The 17,891-nt window shown below is 36.7% G+C and overlaps 1 protein-coding gene across 8 annotated transcripts in view; it reads left to right on the top strand.

The window, feature by feature from the left end:
* LOC115225803 (CCR4-NOT transcription complex subunit 2) overlaps positions 1-17,891 on the top strand; it is a 75,125-nt gene that overhangs the window by 50,760 nt on the left and 6,474 nt on the right. For 5 of the 8 annotated variants that reach the window (XM_029796763.2, XM_036514666.1, XM_029796765.2 and 2 more), the window contains 6 exons: positions 1,507-1,617; positions 7,173-7,259; positions 8,464-8,504; positions 9,443-9,560; positions 10,200-10,356; positions 13,758-13,823. In XM_029796763.2, coding sequence (XP_029652623.1) covers positions 1,507-1,617; positions 7,173-7,259; positions 8,464-8,504; positions 9,443-9,560; positions 10,200-10,356; positions 13,758-13,823 — 580 coding nt within the window. The remainder of the gene's footprint in view (positions 1-1,506; positions 1,618-7,172; positions 7,260-8,463; positions 8,505-9,442; positions 9,561-10,199; positions 10,357-13,757; positions 13,824-17,891) is intronic. The other 3 variants (XM_036514669.1, XM_036514668.1, XM_036514665.1) reach the window with 2 other exon arrangements.

The raw sequence follows: 17,891 nt of genomic DNA, 5'->3' as shown, positions 1-17,891 counted from the left end.
TGTAAAATTTATTCAAAAGGGGTTTTTATACATATTGGCATAGCATAAACGATTTGGCAGTTTACAGATAATTCAAAATACAGAAAAATTGCATTTACTTACTTCTTATTCAATTCATGAAGCAAGGTTATCAATGAAAAAGATGCACTTGATGTCTTTTGGAGACGTTTTCAATATTGGGACGTATTTGAGAAAGACAAACCCTCATTTCTTCTTTGATGCAACAGAGCCCCTTTCTCTCTCTCTCTCATTTTTGGATTTGACGTTATTGAGGGTTGAAAATCCCAACTCGCATAAATACGATGTGAAAAACTGCATCAAAACAGATAAAGCATGTTTTGTTACTGGAGGTTATTCTTCTATAATAGCAATCCAAAATGTATGAATTGGTAACTAAGCATCCCGGATGCCAATTCCTCTTCTTCACACATTTTCAGACCAATATTGGATGGAACTTTTATGAAGGGATTTCAAACCCAATCATACTCTCCTGTGTTCAATGGCGAAAATAAAAGTTTATTTTTTCTTCCAGATTAGTCAGATGTTCAAATACAATAGGAGTCATTTCTGTTATGCAGCTTTTACGTATTAAGGGAAACATTTCATAGTTACCACCTTCAGCTCTATTTTCCCAAATTACAACTTTCTTTTTAAATGAAATCAGCTTCTGTCAGAGTGAGAACGTTTTCAACTCTGCCTTACATACTTGTGTTGTCACTATTCAGTTGTGCAAATATCTCTGTTAAATATTCCAGCTTAGACACCCAAAATTCACTTTGTAGATATTCCAAGAAGCGTTCAAGCTTTTCTTCTTTAAAAAATGCATGCAATTCCTTCTGGAGTTCATGTATGCACCTTACCGTTTGAGAGCCACCTGACTTTTGTGTGTGAAAGTAAGCGCTTGTGTTTGGAATCCATATCAATGCAAATTTGTTCCTACTTTTAATATAATTAAGCATTTGAACAACATGGTTTAATACTTGCTTTAACTCAACTGGTATTGTTTTTGAAACTGGTACCTCCAATGAGTACGTATAACATGTTTGCTGTTGTACAAGCAATACAAAACCTTTAATAGAGCCTGTCACAGATGGGGCCATATTGGTACATATTCCAACACATGAATTCCAGGATGATTTCCATTTTGCAAGGTAGGCAGATAAAATGTCGTATGTGTCCCCTGGGAGCTGTGGTTGAGAACTGCTGAGCTTAACCCTTTAGCATTTAAACCGGCCATATCCGGCCAAAAGTATTCTGCCTCTTTTATGTTCAAACTGGTCAGATCCGGTCTCTCACACCAACCCTACAATATCGTTTTAAAAATTAACAGCTACCTCATCAAAATCTCATAACTACAAGATAATGCATGATTAGTTCAAAACAATGTGGATGAAGAAGCATTAATTTTGGTAGAATAATGCGAACACTAAAGGGTTAAACCCTGTAATTCAATCATCATGTCTCGTACTGAGTTGTTCCCTAAATTGAACTTCTGTTTCTTTTCAGCTGGAGAAAATTCACAACCCAGCTTGGATTTATCTGAATTTCCTACTTTAGGAAATCGGGCAGTTCCATCAAATCCTGTTCCCTCGGCCAGGAGTTATGGTAAGCTGGCATGTTAGTTATCAATTTCTTCATTTATTTTTAACACTTACTTTTCATTGCTCCATCATCAATCGCCCGTCTCCGCTGCCACCATCAACCAGCCATCAGTTCCAAAAACCTTTTATTCCATCATATCCCTCATACGGTGAGTAAATGCAAGTAGCAGTTGCTGCCCTCCATCTCACGCTTTTGCTGCAAAACAGTTGTGATTGATAGTTCAGTGTTTGTTTGTTTAATTCTTGCTGTTTTGGAATTTTGGAGATTTTTGTTGTTTTTGTTTTCATTTTGTCTGCCAATTGTTTTGACCCCGTCACACTTTTGTGTCTGCGAAAGTGGGAATGGATGAAACATTGATTCCCACTGTAGCAGAATCTGTTGGATTCATTACTCTTTAGCTGTATTTGTAACTATTAATTCTTTTTGGCTTGGGAGCCAGTGGACGTCAGCAATAGGGGGCCCACATAAGGTTGAAATTTCTGTTTTGACAGGAATTTTTTTCCATAGTGCTCTTGGAAATGATCTGGAGTATCTTTTTAAAAATAAATTTCTTTTGGAAAATGGACATCCCCCACCAAATTTTCCCCTCTTTGGATCGATTTTATGGGCATTATGCATTTAAAAGCTAAAGGAGAAGCCTTTTTGGTTCAAAAAAGAAAAAAAAAATATTTTCAGATAAAAAGGTGCGAGGTAGATTTGGTGTTGTTTCTAGCATATCCCATGACCACCTTGTTTCTTTCTCACTCTGACAAGTATTGATGTTTCTCAATATTTTCTCCCCATTAATAGCATAAACTTATATATGTTATTAAAATTTTTTTGAAAATTTGATTTTTATAAACTCTACCTTACCGGTCATGGGGTATGCTAAAAACAACAGTTTCAGATCTTGGCATTATGTTTATTGGCCAATGTGCTGGAATATTTTGTGGCAGATGGCCTTTCTGCCACTAATCCTGACTGGTTTTTCAAGAAAAGGAATTTTTATTCATCTCACCATTTCGCAAGGATGGTGGCAAGTGAAGCCGTGAAATGGGTTTCATACAGTTTTCATTTCACTTACAAGGCATTGGTTGGTCAGGTCAAGGTTACGGTAACAGACACTTGTCCAAGGTGTTGCACAACCTGATTAAACCTGAAACCATGTGGTTTTGAAGTGGACTTCTTGACCATATAGTCATGCCTGCATCATGTTCTGCTGTAGAGAAGAAAATCTTTTTCATCACTGCACAATATATACTGCAACACACAATTTGTTATCTGTTCAACACCTGAGCATTCAGATTACTTGCACAGCATATTACCAAAGGTCTTGGTCATTTGTTGTTGCCTCCGTGAGGTCCAATGTTCAAGAATTTTTTTGTGTTTCTAACAGAGTTTAATTATAGAGAAATTACTTACTAAACTCTTCCAATTTTTGATTATTTCTAAAATTTTGAGATGGGTTATATTTCATTAAAAAAAAATAGCCACAAACGTTTAACTGTTAAAACTTGGTGTATTTAAAGGCAATCCTTATGATTGCTGGCAAAATTGTTATCATGTTTGATAACATGCTAAGCAGTATTTCTTTTGGCTCTTTATGTGCTGAGTTCAAACTCCGCTGAGGTCAAGGCCTTTCATTCTTTCAAGGGTGATAAAATAAGTACAAGTTGAACATGGACTAACGTAAAAATTGTTGACCTTGTGCCAAAATTTGAAACCATTTAGTAAATGTTGTTGCTTATTTTATAGCCTTGCATGGCCATCTGTTTGATGTCTACTTTTCTCTGTTTCTGATTTGATGTTAATTACTAGAGTAGTAAATAACAACACAACATATGTGACGTCACATTTTCTTTTATAGTTTTGACTGTATTTTGACTCTTACCATGTTACGTTTAGTGTTCCTATACTTAAAAATATACACATCTCCTTCGACTAGGATTGAACTCCAGTATCATCGTAATTTAACGTTTGTTTTCCATGCTGGCCTGGGCTGGAGAGTTTGACTGTAGCTGGGAGGCTGGAGTGCTGTACCAAGCTCCAATTGTCTGTTTTGTCATGTTTTCTATCGCTAGATGCCCTTCCTAATGCCAACCACTTTACAGCGTGTACTGGTTGCTTTCATGGGGTGCCTATAATGTGATGCCAGCTTGGATGCTTTTTCCATGGCATGCTCCACAGATCCAGTCGTTTTCATCAAATGTCCTCTCTCAAATGTTTCAAAACATCACAGTAGAACTCTTGAGGATCTGTCCCTGAGGGATGAATTCTCAATGCACAGTGCCACATTTCTGAGAGTGTGGCAGGCCTTCCAGGGACATTCTTCTGCTTTTGAAGCCCCTGTGCCACTCAAAACATGTACAACTCATTGCCTCATTGTTGTAAGCTTGCCGAAGCATGCTCAATGTCTCTGTAGCAGACTTCCAAAGCTTAGCACAAAATTTCACGTTGGTTCTTTGTTCTTGTCCATCACAAAATCACAGACTACAACAGAGATGTGATAACAGAAACACAAATTTCACAGCTTGCAAAGTAAACAGTAATGACACTCAGCACACTGCCCCATAAAGGTCACTGCTAGCTCTCACTGCACATGCAACTCTGTGCTGCCAACTGTTGGCACACTGCAAAAATAGTCCGGGAATCAATGGTCCATTTTTGAAAATTGTTTTTTTGTTTTTTTTTTTGTGACAGTTGACAGAAATTAGCCCCCATTCTCTTGACTGTAATCAGCAATATATTTTTTCTTCCCTGCGTGCTGTTTGCTCGAGGATTCTGGTTATTTGAGCACTGGATAAGAGGGAGTTTATGGTAACATGTCGATAACATATGTCTATGGAACATTCCACCACTTAAAATAGGGAACATAGGCAGTTCCAACAATCATTTAATTAGAATACTTCTTTTGAAAATTAATGTTAGATCCATTTACTAATTTAAATTCTAATACTGTTAATATCATTCTTTTATTTCTTGGAATTTTAACCTATTTTATACATTATATTTTTTGTTCATCATGATATTCTATATTTTTAAGTAATTAATATTAAATATTGCATGTATGTCTGTGACCGCTTGTGTACCGTTGGTGATTTTTTTTTTCCTCTGTCTTCCCTTCTCTGGATCTTTCCTTCTCTTATGTTTCCAACGAAGAGCTCCGCTCAAAACGTTAAACCCTCCTTCTTTCCTGAGCGTCCAATAATACTATATTTATTCCACGTCCTCACGTTGTTGTGTTTTGTTTGTGCTTTCTTGTTTGGATTAACATATATATATATATATATATATATATATATATATATATATATATATATATATATAGGGGGTTATTTCATACATGTGGGTTTTTTCAATTGCATGAACTAAAAGTCAGAGGGATATGGGATAAACTACCTGCATCAACTTGCTATAAAAGCAGGTAGTAATTTTACCTTGTGGTTATTCTTAATGCAGTATGTAGGGATCGGACAATAAGCGTACGCCAGTGTCAATGGTGGTTCAAGAAATTCTGAGCCGGAAATTAGAGCTTAGAAGACAAGCCTCATTCTGGAAGATCTGTAGAGCTCGACAAGGACATCCTGCAAACCCTGGTGGAACAAAATCTCATCATAACTGTTAAGGAACTAGCAGAGAAGCTTGGATTTGGTCATTCAACCATTCATTGACACCTACATGCCATTGGAAAAGTCAGCAAATAGGGTCAATGGGTTCCTCACAAACTTTGCAAGTCTAATCGCACACACAGAGTGAATGTGTGCTCTTCTTTGCTGTCACGTCTCATGAATGAACCTTTTTTGGACTGAATAGTGAGTAGTGATGAGAAATGGGTTCTCTATAAATGTCAATTGCTGAAGACATTGGGTAGGAAAAAGAGAAGCACTGGCACCCCAGGCTAACGAAGGTCTTCACCTATGTAAGATGTCGCTATCTGTTTGGTGAGCTATGAAAGGTTTAGTCCACTTTGAACTGTTAAAAATCCAATCCAAATGATAAGAAAGGAGATCTACTGCAAGCAGCTTGAGTGGCTGAAGTCAGCACTGGAAGAAAAATGACCATCTTTGGTTTCAAGATGAAAGATGTTCTTCCACCAAGATAATGCTCAGCCACATACAGCGAGGATAACATTCCAAAGGCTGGAGCAGTTTGAATGGGAAATGATGTCCCACCCACCATATTCACCAGACATTGCCCCATCTCATTCTCATTTCTCCCGCAGTCTTCAAAATCATTTGGACAGAAAAATTAGAATTCTGTAGACATGGTCAGAACAGTATAGGTGGAGTATTTTTGTTGTCACAGACAAGTGAATTTTGGGAGAGGGGGCTTGTAAGTCTACCAGATAGATGGAAGAGCATTGTAGAAAATGAAGGAGGGTATATCTTAATTTTGTTTATCTTAATTTTGAAAAATAAAAATAAGTATAAAAAAATCTGTATTTATGGGATGACCCAATATATACATATATATATACATATATACATAGAAGTAAATATATGGCACAACGAAGTACCGATATTTACTGCAAAATAGCGAACGTAATAAATACATAATAAATTTATTACGTTCGCTATTTTCCAGTAAATATCGGTACTTTGTTGTGCCATATATTTACTTCTCTGTATAATTTTCCCTCACGGGCTATTCTTTACTGGAAAGCAATACTCTCGTATTGCATTACTATTTATATATATATATATATATATATATATATATATATATATATATATAAGATATGAAATTGTATTGATATACGCTCTGCTCGAAATCTTCTTAATCTCCTTAGTTTTGATTCAGTGTTGTAGTTTATAAAACTTTATTCCTTACTCCATTCATTGTTTTGTGTGTGTAAGTGACTGGGTTAACCTTGTTTAATATGTGTTAAGATATGTATTGAACTAACTCCAAGAGTCCTCTGTATAAACCTCTGAATCCTGTTAAACACTAAAGTCTTTTGATGAAATGCAGTTAGTCTCATATTAAAATCATAAACATGTATTAATTGCCTGCATGTGACCAAAGTTTGCTGATACCCTATAATGATTGTTGGTGTGCATTGTGAATGTCCACATAATGGGAAGAAGAAGTTCTTTCTGAAAGGAGGCTAAAACTTATTTCTTGCACAGACAAGTGCTTAGTTCCAGTCACCCCCACCTCCCAAACAGCAGCTATTTGAATTGCAGTTAGGTGTGGTTCAGGACTTGGCTACAATTCATTTGTTAAAGCCTTGTGTTAATGAATTTCATTTCATGCCATAGGCTGATCAAATGATTACAGTTTTTGTGTGTGTGTGTGTACCGATGGCATAATCCATAATGTTAAAGGACCAATTTGTCTCCCAGTACCGAGATCAATATCATTGACTCTTATCCTCAGCGTAGCCATTGTCTAGTAACAGCTTTGGCTGTGTATGTGTAGCTCCCTTAAACCTGTGTTGAATAAGGGCTAGAGGTTTTAGTAACCATTGATAACTTAGTAACCATAAATTTCTCTCGGGCCTTCTCTATTTGTGTGTGTGAGCATTTTTGTCTGATAAGAATCGTCTGAAGAAATGTGAAACAATTGACTTTTGATTCTCTCTAATTCAGTTGGAATGGTAAACAAACCTGTTCAAGAACAAACACCAGAGTTCCAAATTCAACAAGAAGATTTTCCAGCATTACCTGGCTCTCAGAGTATGTTTGACCTTTTTTGCTTTTTTTATACCTTTCTTCCTTCCCTCACCCCTCTTCCCATTCTGCTCAGTACCCTTTAATGTCTTCCTCATCTTTCTTCTTTCCCTTCACCTCTCTCTGTTTGCTTCTCCTTCTCCCTTTCTACTTTATTTTCTTTTTGTCCCGTTTTTTTCTTTCATTTATCCTTCCCTGTCTCTGATTGCTTTGAACTTTTCAAGTTTAGAACTTGACTATGTATCTGTATGTGTCCAGGAAATACGCTGTTAGAAATTTCACCTTGGATAAAGCATATTATATCAACATTTTTTAAAATATATATAAAATGTCTTTATTTAGTGTCAAACATTTAACGATCCTGATGGTCATTTAGAATGAAATTTCTTATGGCAAAAATGTTTGACCAAATTTCCTATAACTGTTCCTATTTGCCTCTCCCTTCCTTCTAATCTCAGCAGCTTCTAATCACAATACCTTTCTCTCTGCTCACCTGAACAATATTCTCCCTCATCTCACCTGCTAAGTACAGCACATTCTCCTTTCAGCATCACCACATCCATTACTATGGCAACCAAAGCAGTTAATTAATCTTCCTCAGTCGCTTACTACCTGGCTTTAATCTCCTAAATCCCAACCAATATGGATTTTGATCTGGCAGAGACTGCCTAACACAGTTTCCGCATCCCTTTGACAATGTTTAAAATGTTCTCAGGGGAAGCTGCAAACGGGAGATGCCATAAAAGCTTGACTTTGACAACGGAGCACAACATTCTGTTCAGAAAGCTTTATAATAATAATTGAAGTCTGGGAAACTATTGAACTGGTTTGTTTCCTGGTTAGCAATACTCCACAGGTCATCAGTGGCTCTACTGGAGCTCAATGAAGGTCACTAGTAGTGTCCTGCAAGGCTCCGTTGGGTCCACTTCTCTTCATTTATTATTGAGTTGTCAGCTAAGCTTTTCTTTTTCAAATTTGGTACTCCATTGTTATATGTTTGAAAAGAAGTAGAATTTTTTAAAATTTGAAAAATAAGTTGTAGAGGAGGAAAAGAACTAAACAGCAACAACAAAAGCCATACAAAAATTATAATCCCTTCTGTCTTCGGCTGTGTGTGTGAATGTTTTATATTGGATGTTTTAATTATTGATCCTGTAGATGAAACCTAATTATCTCCTGTTTTCTTTTTCCCTTCCCTAATTTCTGTTAGATCCACCTGTGTCAACGACAAATGATTTTTCACGAAAAACTGTGAGTATACCTGGTTTTATTTTGATTTTTTGAAGTGTATCCTGTTGTTTGCTTGCTTTTGCAGGATGGTGTATAGGGGAGTAGGGTGTATAGGGACTTCCCAACCTTACCCTTCTATTTAAGTGGGGGCAGGACTTGAAACTAATTCTAAATTGTCTTGTGTTATGATGGAAACTTTCGCTGTGAGATGTAGAAATTGCAGACATATTCAACCCATTCTGATATCGAAAAACATAGAGAATATATGAATGATTATTGAGAAATTCTGTGAGTGTGGTGATAGGTCAGCATATGAAAAGTTAATGTTTGCTCACCATGTGGTGAAGAGATTTATTTCTTAATCACAGGGTTTTCAGTTTGATCTCACTGTCTGATGTCTTGGGCAAGTATCTTCTCTCATATTTAGTGTTGGGTCAGCTGAAACCTTTGTGAAATTTGATGGACATAGATTGCAGAAACTGTGGTTGTTTGATACGCTAGATATGAGAACCCAATCTCATCACACACTACTGATTTTAAAAAATGGTTAGTTAACCCTTTTGATACCAATCCGACCATGACCATCCCTGCTTCTATGATACAGACTTCCTGTTTTAAGGTGATTTAAATTAAAACCCTCCATCAAAATTTCCTGTAAATTTATGTTCCAAACACTCGTGTAATTTTCCCTAAATTCTTCATAATTTTCGAGATTAACTGAAACAAAGTGTATTTTAATGTAATTCTAGATGCTATGTTTGAGTAAAAGATGGGATTGGTATGGCTGGAATGTCTTTGAGTAAAGGGTTGATGTAACTAGTAGCTGTAAAGGTAATTAGCTGAAGCATCCCTTTGTAAAGGTTGGAAGCCCTTATATGACCCTTTCCCCTTGCCCTCCTGTAAAATTCTGTTTTAATGAGCCGTATAATGACTGTTCGTTATCTTGCTGTCTCTGTTAGCCAACCAGTTCAGTATCGGGAACATATGAGCAAGCTGTTAGTAAAGATGGTAATAAGTTCCAGGTTGAAAAAACATCCTGTACTAAACCTAACCGCGGTATACAAACACACCATGATGGTAAGTCCATTCCTTCCTTTGTGTGAGAGAGAGTTTGAAGTCCCAAAGCCTTTTGTTTAAGGCAGTTGTTCTCAACCCTTTTTTCTTTTTTTTTTACCTTTGGACCCCTTTAATCCCTAATTTACCCAAATGGATCCTCATAGCAATTCAGTTTTAAAAAACCCTATTTTAATTATATTTTGATAATTAATTATTATTAGGAAATGTATCAATGCAAATTAAAATATTTTTGGTGTATTGGAGAAGTAGGACCAACTTATTGGACATAATTTTTAACAACAAAATCTTCTGTGCCCCCCCCTCCCCAAAGGGTCATGTTGAGAACCACTGCTTTGAAGCTTTTGTTCTGAGTTCAAATACTGCTGAAATTGTCTTTATATTGTATCCATCCTAGGTCCTTATACTTAAGATACTGATCCTGTAGATCAAACCTCTTTATCTCCTGTTCTTTTTCTTTTTCTCTTCCCTAATTTTTGCTAGCTCCACCTCTGTCGATGATAATGATATTTAAAAAAAAATTTTATCCACCCGTATTTAAGAAGCTGTACTTTAACAGTATTCTATAATGCATCCTTTTTTTCTTTTCTCTCCCCCCTTCTTTTTTTTTTTTTTTTTTTTTCTTTTTTCACTGTCTTTCAGGTACTGTGTCAAATATCCCCTCTGGAATGGTCACCGATCAGTTTGGAATTGTTGGGCTTCTGACATTCATCAGAGCTGCTGAAAATGATCCTAATCTAGTTGCTTTAGCTCCCGGAATAGATCTCACTACTCTAGGCCTTAATATGAATTCTCCTGAGTAAGTACTCCCTGGTTTTCTTATCGCTACCCTTAACCATTGCTGCTGCAAGTGTTGTTGTTGTTGTTGCTCATTTTTTCCAGTGGAATTACCTCCATCACTTCCACCTTATCATTAACTGTTTTATATGTGCACCTCCTCTCTGCATAGTCATTTCCTATTTGTTGCTCCCCCGTCTCCCTCATTTTTCCATCTCTCTCTCTCTCTCTCTCTCTCTCCCATTAGATATCATTTCATAGCTTAGTTACATAAAGACAAACACACACACACACACACACACACTTATATTGCTGGCTATTCTTGGAGAACAACCTACCTGTAATCACAGGACAGGTGTTTTGCACACAGCAGAGATATAATAACCAGAGATAGTGATTGTTGCTTAGTCCCACCTCAGCTCGACGATGACATGTTTTTCTCCTAACCAGGCATCATTGTATCAGTATATCTAGGACCACATTATTCAGTGTATTCTTTCTCTTTCCAAGATGCTAGGGTGTAATTTGAGGGAGGTTTAGTTGCTGTTTCTAGTAGGTTGAGTGATCACATGGAGGCTCTTTTGTCCAATGGTGGAATAAAGCAGTAGTAAATAAGTGACTTGGTTTGAAGAAGAAATGAAAGTATAATTTGTGGAGGGTTGATTGTGGTAAGAAGTTTGCCTTCCAACCACATGGTTCTGGGTTCAGTCCCACTGTGCGGCACCTTGGGCAAGTGTCTTCTACTGTAGCTTTGGGCTGACCAAAGTCTTGAGTAGATTTGGTAGACGGAGATTGAAAGAAGCCTCTGTGTGTGTGTGTGTCTCTGTGTCTGTTTTTGTTCCCCCCATCACTACTCGACAACCTGTGTTGATGTGTTGACATCCTTATAACTTAACAGTTTGGCAAAAAAATGGAACAAGTACGAAGCTTTTAGAAAAACAAAAAAAAATAAATCCTGGGATTGATTTGCTTGACTAAAATTCTTCAAGGCAGCGCCACCAGCCTGGCTGTAGTCTAGAAAAGCAAAAGATATGTTTGGGTTTTACATGGCTTGGAGAGCAACAGAGAGCAGAATAGTTTTGAGCTGAGATTTTATCCTGAGAGGTATGAGACGGTTCATTTGACTTCTAAATGGACATGAGGAGAGGTTTCAACATAAACGAATAAGAATTATGAAATGGTTCTGAGGAAAACCTCCATTTCGGACTTCAACAGCAATTATATCGGAGACTGTGAGGAGAGCAGATAAGTTCTTGATAAATATAGCTTTGGTTGTAATTGTACAAAGGGCTGCACACATTCCAGCTGTGCTGCTGTGTGGAGTAACCCGTCAGATGGACTACGCTTAATTTGAGGGCTCAAGTCTTGTTACATGCAATGTCAAACTGATTTTGAGGTCAACATGTCTATAGTCTCTTCAACCACAGTGAGACACAGAAGCAGTATGGAAACCCATCAGATTGATGGCAGTCATGATCTGAGGACCCTAGCCTTACCATGCAGTATCCCTTTGATTCTGCCTAACGGTTGTATTAACCTTTGACCTTTCACTCCTACCCTACGATGTCCTCAAAATAAACAATAACATCATTGAAGTCTCAAAGTTACGAGATAACGGATGTTTAATTCAAAACCATGTGAATAAAAGGCATTACATTTGACAGAGTAAAGGCCTAAGGATTAAAGGTGTTTGTGGAATACTCGGCCAGTGATTTCATGATACAATATGTAGGTAGTTCAGTTGATTGCTCTATTTGGAACTCTTGCTTTGAAACTGTGTCCCTGGCCAACCAAAGGGTTGTGAATGGATTCAGGTGATGGAGACTGAAAGAAACCTTTGTGTGTGTGTGCCCTTGTCCAGACATCACGTGATGACTGTAAATGACCATCTTGTCATTCACATCAGCTAGTTTGTCCATTTCCAGTCTTCTGTGAAAATCATGCCTGGCCATGGGGGAAATGTTACCTTGCTTGGAAACAAATGGCGGTTGGTAATCAGAAGGGCATCTGAGCATAAGGAAACCTGCTTCAATAGATTCCCCCTGATCTATGCAAGCATGGGAACAGTGGACATTAAAACGATGATGATGAGTGCAGATGATGTAAGCTAACCAGGGATACGACACAATTGCTGGCAACCCACAAGATCGAGGTTTGATGATAGCTGGGGTGACTTGGTTGACTTAACCCATATGAAACTGAATTAAAGAGAATATCGAATTAATTGTTAAACATTTGATGTAGTCCTGGCCGATGCCAGTGTCACGTAACAGGCATGTAAAAAGTACCTTTTGAATTTTGGGCCTCATGGAGGGGATAAGGGGCTGTGACCTTTGGCGATATCTTGTGCTTGAGAAGACTCATCAAGCCGAGTGAAATCCTAGTTATGGTCGATGCTGGTGGCACGTGACTGGCACCCATTACACTCTTGGAGTAGTTGCTGTTAGGATGGGCATCCAACTAGAAACCTTGCCAAATCAGATTGGAACCTGGTGCTGCTCACCAGCTTACCAATTTCAGTCAAACCATCCAACCCATGCCAGCATGGAAAGCAGATGCTGAATGAAGATGATGATGATGATGATGATTATATTCTGGAACTTATTGAAAGTTTCTCTGGCATTAAACAGTTGACTGATGCACACAACACCATTGATAAGATGTTGTCCTTATAAGGACTTACTTGTAGTATTCTTCAAGTACAAAGGCCTTCTTGATCTTGGCTGAGGACATCCAATCCAGTTCCAGCTTCAGCATCTTGTTTCATCACTCTATAGTAGAACTAAGGTGAAAAGAACAGCAGGGTGCCCTAAAACCCCTTGATGAAGGACCGTTGACAAGGAAAGAAGACGAGAAGGGTGGAGAAGTTGGAGTGAGACCAGTAACAGCGGCAGAAAACTGAGCTGATTCGAGAGATCCTGTTGTGGCCTTTTGTGTCTCATGGCATGGAGTGAACTAATGAAGTCTTTGATTACCCAGAACCTCCACTGCCTCTGCTAAGGAACTCTGTCTGTTCATGGTACTTAAGTGTAACCAGGATTATCTATTTATCTGGAGTAGAGCTTTGGTGAGAGATCATCTCTATCCGTAACATGTTTCAGTGTTGAGGTACACCCACAGTTGACTTTTTGGTATAAATGTCTAACAGAAAACAATGTGATAATTAATATTGGTATTTGACTATGGAGCTCAGCAGTTTTTCAATTAACCCTTTATTTCTCGTTTTGGGGGTTTTTTCACTTGACTTTTTGTCTGTTTATTTTTTTAAAAACTATTTTTGTTTGTTTTTTTTTTGTGTTTTTACTGTTTCTTTACCATTCTGCTATTGAGGAATCTTTCATTTGGCTATTGTGTTTCTTTTCCTTTTTTTTTGTTTTCTGGGGAACTAAATGTTTCTTCTCACTGTTTCATTTTAACTTGTAGTGCCCTTTCTGCACATCAGAGAAGCATGAGGTTTTGCACAGGAAAACCACAAAGACAGCATATAATGTATGTAAAATGTTAAATGTATGTAGTGGGGTTAGATAGACTATGATGGGCTTAGCATCAGCAACATACACTTTTACCCTTGCCCTCTGCCTCTTTCAAGAAGAATATTTAATCAGTCATTTCTTCCTAGTTACATCATTTTCATCATATTGTATCATCTCTTTATCCCTTTATTTTCTCTTGTCACAATCACAAACATCTCCATCACTTCCCACTTTATCAATTTCACACTTATTACTAACTTATATTCAGAGTATATATGTGTGTGTATATGTATATATGTGTGTGTGTGTAATTACTAATTGCTTTTGTTTCTTGTACGATACAAGAACATGAAAACACTGAATGCACCCTTATGTTAGTCATATATGTTTGTCATAAATGTAAGATAGATAGAATTGCATATCCAAATCCTGGGTTTTGTTCAATCATTCTTGGTTCTTCTGACTCTGCTGATGTGTACAGTCAACCAAAAGATCCATTGTTCCAAACCTTCCTTGGTATATGTAATCTTCTTTTCATTACACACAACAAATATTTTGTATATCTTTCTATATATATATTTATTAAAATCATTTAAGCTACTTTTCACTCACTGAACACTTAATATTTTAGATTTCGTAACACTATTTTTATGCATGCTCACACACAAACACACAAACAGTTTGGGGGGGTTATGTTGCAAGGAGGTATGGTAAATTATTGTCCATAGCTAAAATTTTGCCAAGTATATCATGAAAGATGTGTGAAATTCTTTATTTGTAGGTTGCCTTTCTGTAATTTGAAAACACTAACCTTCAATGTCTTTTATACAAACATATTTCCTGGTGTGTTCGTCACAATATGAATACAATTGTCATAATTAAAAAAAAATGAATTAGAATGGACTAAGTTTGGCATCATTTGCTATGACACCTTTTTTTATATGTTAATATATATATTTGCTAATTAATGTTCATAATTATTTATGTAGGAAAGTAATTAAGAATGTTGGTAATTAAGTCATATGTAAGCATCATATTTACGATTTTTTTTTTGTTTTTGGTTTTTTTTTATATCATTTATTGATGAAGTTTACCTGTAAAGTCATTACGAAACCATTCTATGATTTGAGACCCTGTAGCAGACTGTGGGTCCGTCCTTAAGACATCCCTTTAAGAACCTTCAGTGTTTAACTCTTTAGCATTCCGATTACTCTCTCAGATGTAATGTTTATTCACATTGTTTTGAATTAATCCTGGATTATCTCATAGCTTTGGGATTTCAATGCTGCGATTGTAAATTTTTAAACTGACATTGTAGAGTAAGTATGAGAGGCCTGATCCGACTGATTTGAACATAAAACAATATTTAGGCCGGATGTGGTTAGTTTAAATGCTAAAGGGTTATGTATAATTAGATACAGTAGGGCCAAAATTTATGTGAATATTTTCTAAAACTGTGGGGTAGGGGTTGGGAACAATTTTATTTATAGGGGCTAATCTCAGATGCATAAGTAAAGGGGTTTTGCTTCAAAAGGATTTTATTAGAAACTTCTTCAGCATACAGTTTCAAATTTGAATATGGGTGCAATTTCATGTCTGGACAAGGGTCTGCTGTCCAGACATGGATTTCCTTGTGTACTTTGGGAGACATTTCCAGATGATCTCATTTATGCTATGAAATCTGTATGAATTAAAGTCGGTAGAATTGTGTTTCAACACCCAACAGACTGCAGTGGATTTGAACTTTGCAGTTTGATTAATCCTAGATCCACTTGTTCAGTTCACTGTGAATCAGTTAATTCCCCAATACTAGTCATTGCTTTACCGAGTGTCAATTCAAAACCATAAGGAGTTACGCTAAACAACAGTTTTCAAAGTGTTTGCGTTTATAAACTTTTCAAACTTTAGATTGACAACAATTTGATCATTTCAGCTGATGTTGTTGATTGGTTTGTTGACACATTCGCATGTGTTATATGCAGTGTATTCTATTTATTCTGACAGTCAAATAATTTATTTTTATTACCTCGTTATCCCCCAAAGTCTTACAGCTAGTGTTAAGTTTAGAAAAACGGTGAAATAAAAGAAAAACCTTCAAGAAACCAGAAAATGATTCCCCAAACCTTGGTCTGCAGCATTTCCAAACTAATGGAACAGCTCCTGTTATTTTCTGGAACTTCCTTTGTATTTTTATGTTTAATTTGTTGATGTGATTTAGTATCACAGACAATTGTATCAACTACAAATTTACTGTTGTACTAATTACAAAGTCTATGATGGAGTCTTTTATTACATGTTATGATGACACTAATTAATAACTAAATCAGCGTGACTTCTTAGCTTCTCAAATCCAATTTTTATTAATGAAACTTATGGTTTAATTATCTGATGTTTTATTAAAGATTTTGTTGTGTGTGTAAGTTCTGAAGTTTTACAAGAATTTTGTAAGTCATTTAGTGAGGCTGGTAGAAAGTTCTGTAAATGTAGCACGGAATTTTGCCTTCAAATTTAAGTAGCAAGCATCATTATTATTGAGCGCCATGGCTGCAGAATTGGTAGAGTATCAGATGAAATGCCCTTTAGTATTTACCAACTACTTTTTATGTTGAGGTCAAGTTTGCTTTCATTTTTGGGGGTCAATAAAATTAAGTACCAACCAAATATTAATCTTGATTAAAGCAACAACAATACTTCATCCTCCAAATTTCAGACTCTGTCCCTATTTTGGAAATAATAATAATAATCTTATCTACTGTAGGTACAAGGCCTGAAATTTGGAGGGAGGGGACGAGTTGATTACATGAACCCCAGTATTTCACTAGTACTTCATTTGTTGACCCCAAAAGAATGAAAGGCAAAGTCAACCTTGGCGGGATTTGATCTCAGAAATGCTACTAAACATTTTTCCCAGCGTGCTAATGATTCTGCCAGCTTGCCTTAATAATAATAATGGTTTCAAATTTTGGCACAAGGCCAGCAATTTCAGGGGTGCAAAGAGTCAGTCAGTTACATCGACCCCAGTGACCAACTAACTGCTCCTTTGTTGTACTGACCCTGAAAGGATGAAAGGCAAAGTTGATCCTAGATGGATTTGCACTTAAAAAGTAAAGAACTAGAAGAAATGTTCTAACCATTTTATCTTGCAAGCTAACAGTAATTATAATAATTAAGAGTTTATAGTTATGAGGGGTTTTTTTGGTAATAAATTACATTTTGAGTTGGGACCAACATTCAGTTTGTTTGCTGATAATTTTGGTGAAAGTCATGGATGTCTCTCAATCTCATTTTCAAAATCCAAGTTGTGACAACATCATTAAGTGCAGCCATGGATATGTGAGCAAGAAGTTTGCTTTATGAGGTACCCGTTGTGGGGTACCTTGGGCAAGTGTTTTCTACCATTGTATTGAGTTGGCCAATTCCTTGGGTGCCACATTTGGTTAACAGAAATTGAAGAAACCCATTGTATGAGAGACTCTGTGTGTGTATATATAACATATATATTGACAGAGATATATATTGATGTGTAAATGTAAAAAGAAAAAACCCTAATGCTGCAATCCCTCATACCTTGTGTTTGTCCTTGGATGTGCAGGTGCACCTTTATCAATCTCACTGTTGGAAATGCAGTGATTAGCCTGTTAGAAACCTGTAGCCAATGGCTTTGTTCACAAAATGCAGGATTGAAAAGCAGGTCACATCTACTATTGGCATCTTGTTCTGCTTTTAGGGGCATTCCTTAAGTGTACATTACATTAACCCTTTTGGCACCAACTTGGCAGACACCAATTCTGGTTTTGTGATAAAAACTTGATATGTGAATATAAATTCTTCATTATTTCCAAAATTAATTGAAACAAAAGCGGTGTGAGCAGAGATCTGCTATCAGAATGGGTTAATTATCTTGCTGTGAAGAAATAGATTTGTAAAGATTGTCTGGAGTCACTGCATGAGATGGATTAACTTTGTCCCCTAAAGATGGGGGAAGATTTCTCATCTGCTTAATTCCCATCTTTCGTTATGAGCTTCTGTTCAGGTATGAATAACTGGCTTCAACATAGACTCGCCTCCCTTGGAACTTGACATT

Source organism: Octopus sinensis, linkage group LG28, assembly GCF_006345805.1.
Source record: "Octopus sinensis linkage group LG28, ASM634580v1, whole genome shotgun sequence".
Classification (NCBI taxonomy): Eukaryota; Metazoa; Mollusca; class Cephalopoda; order Octopoda; family Octopodidae; genus Octopus; species Octopus sinensis.
This window is presented reverse-complemented; position numbering and strand designations above follow the sequence as displayed.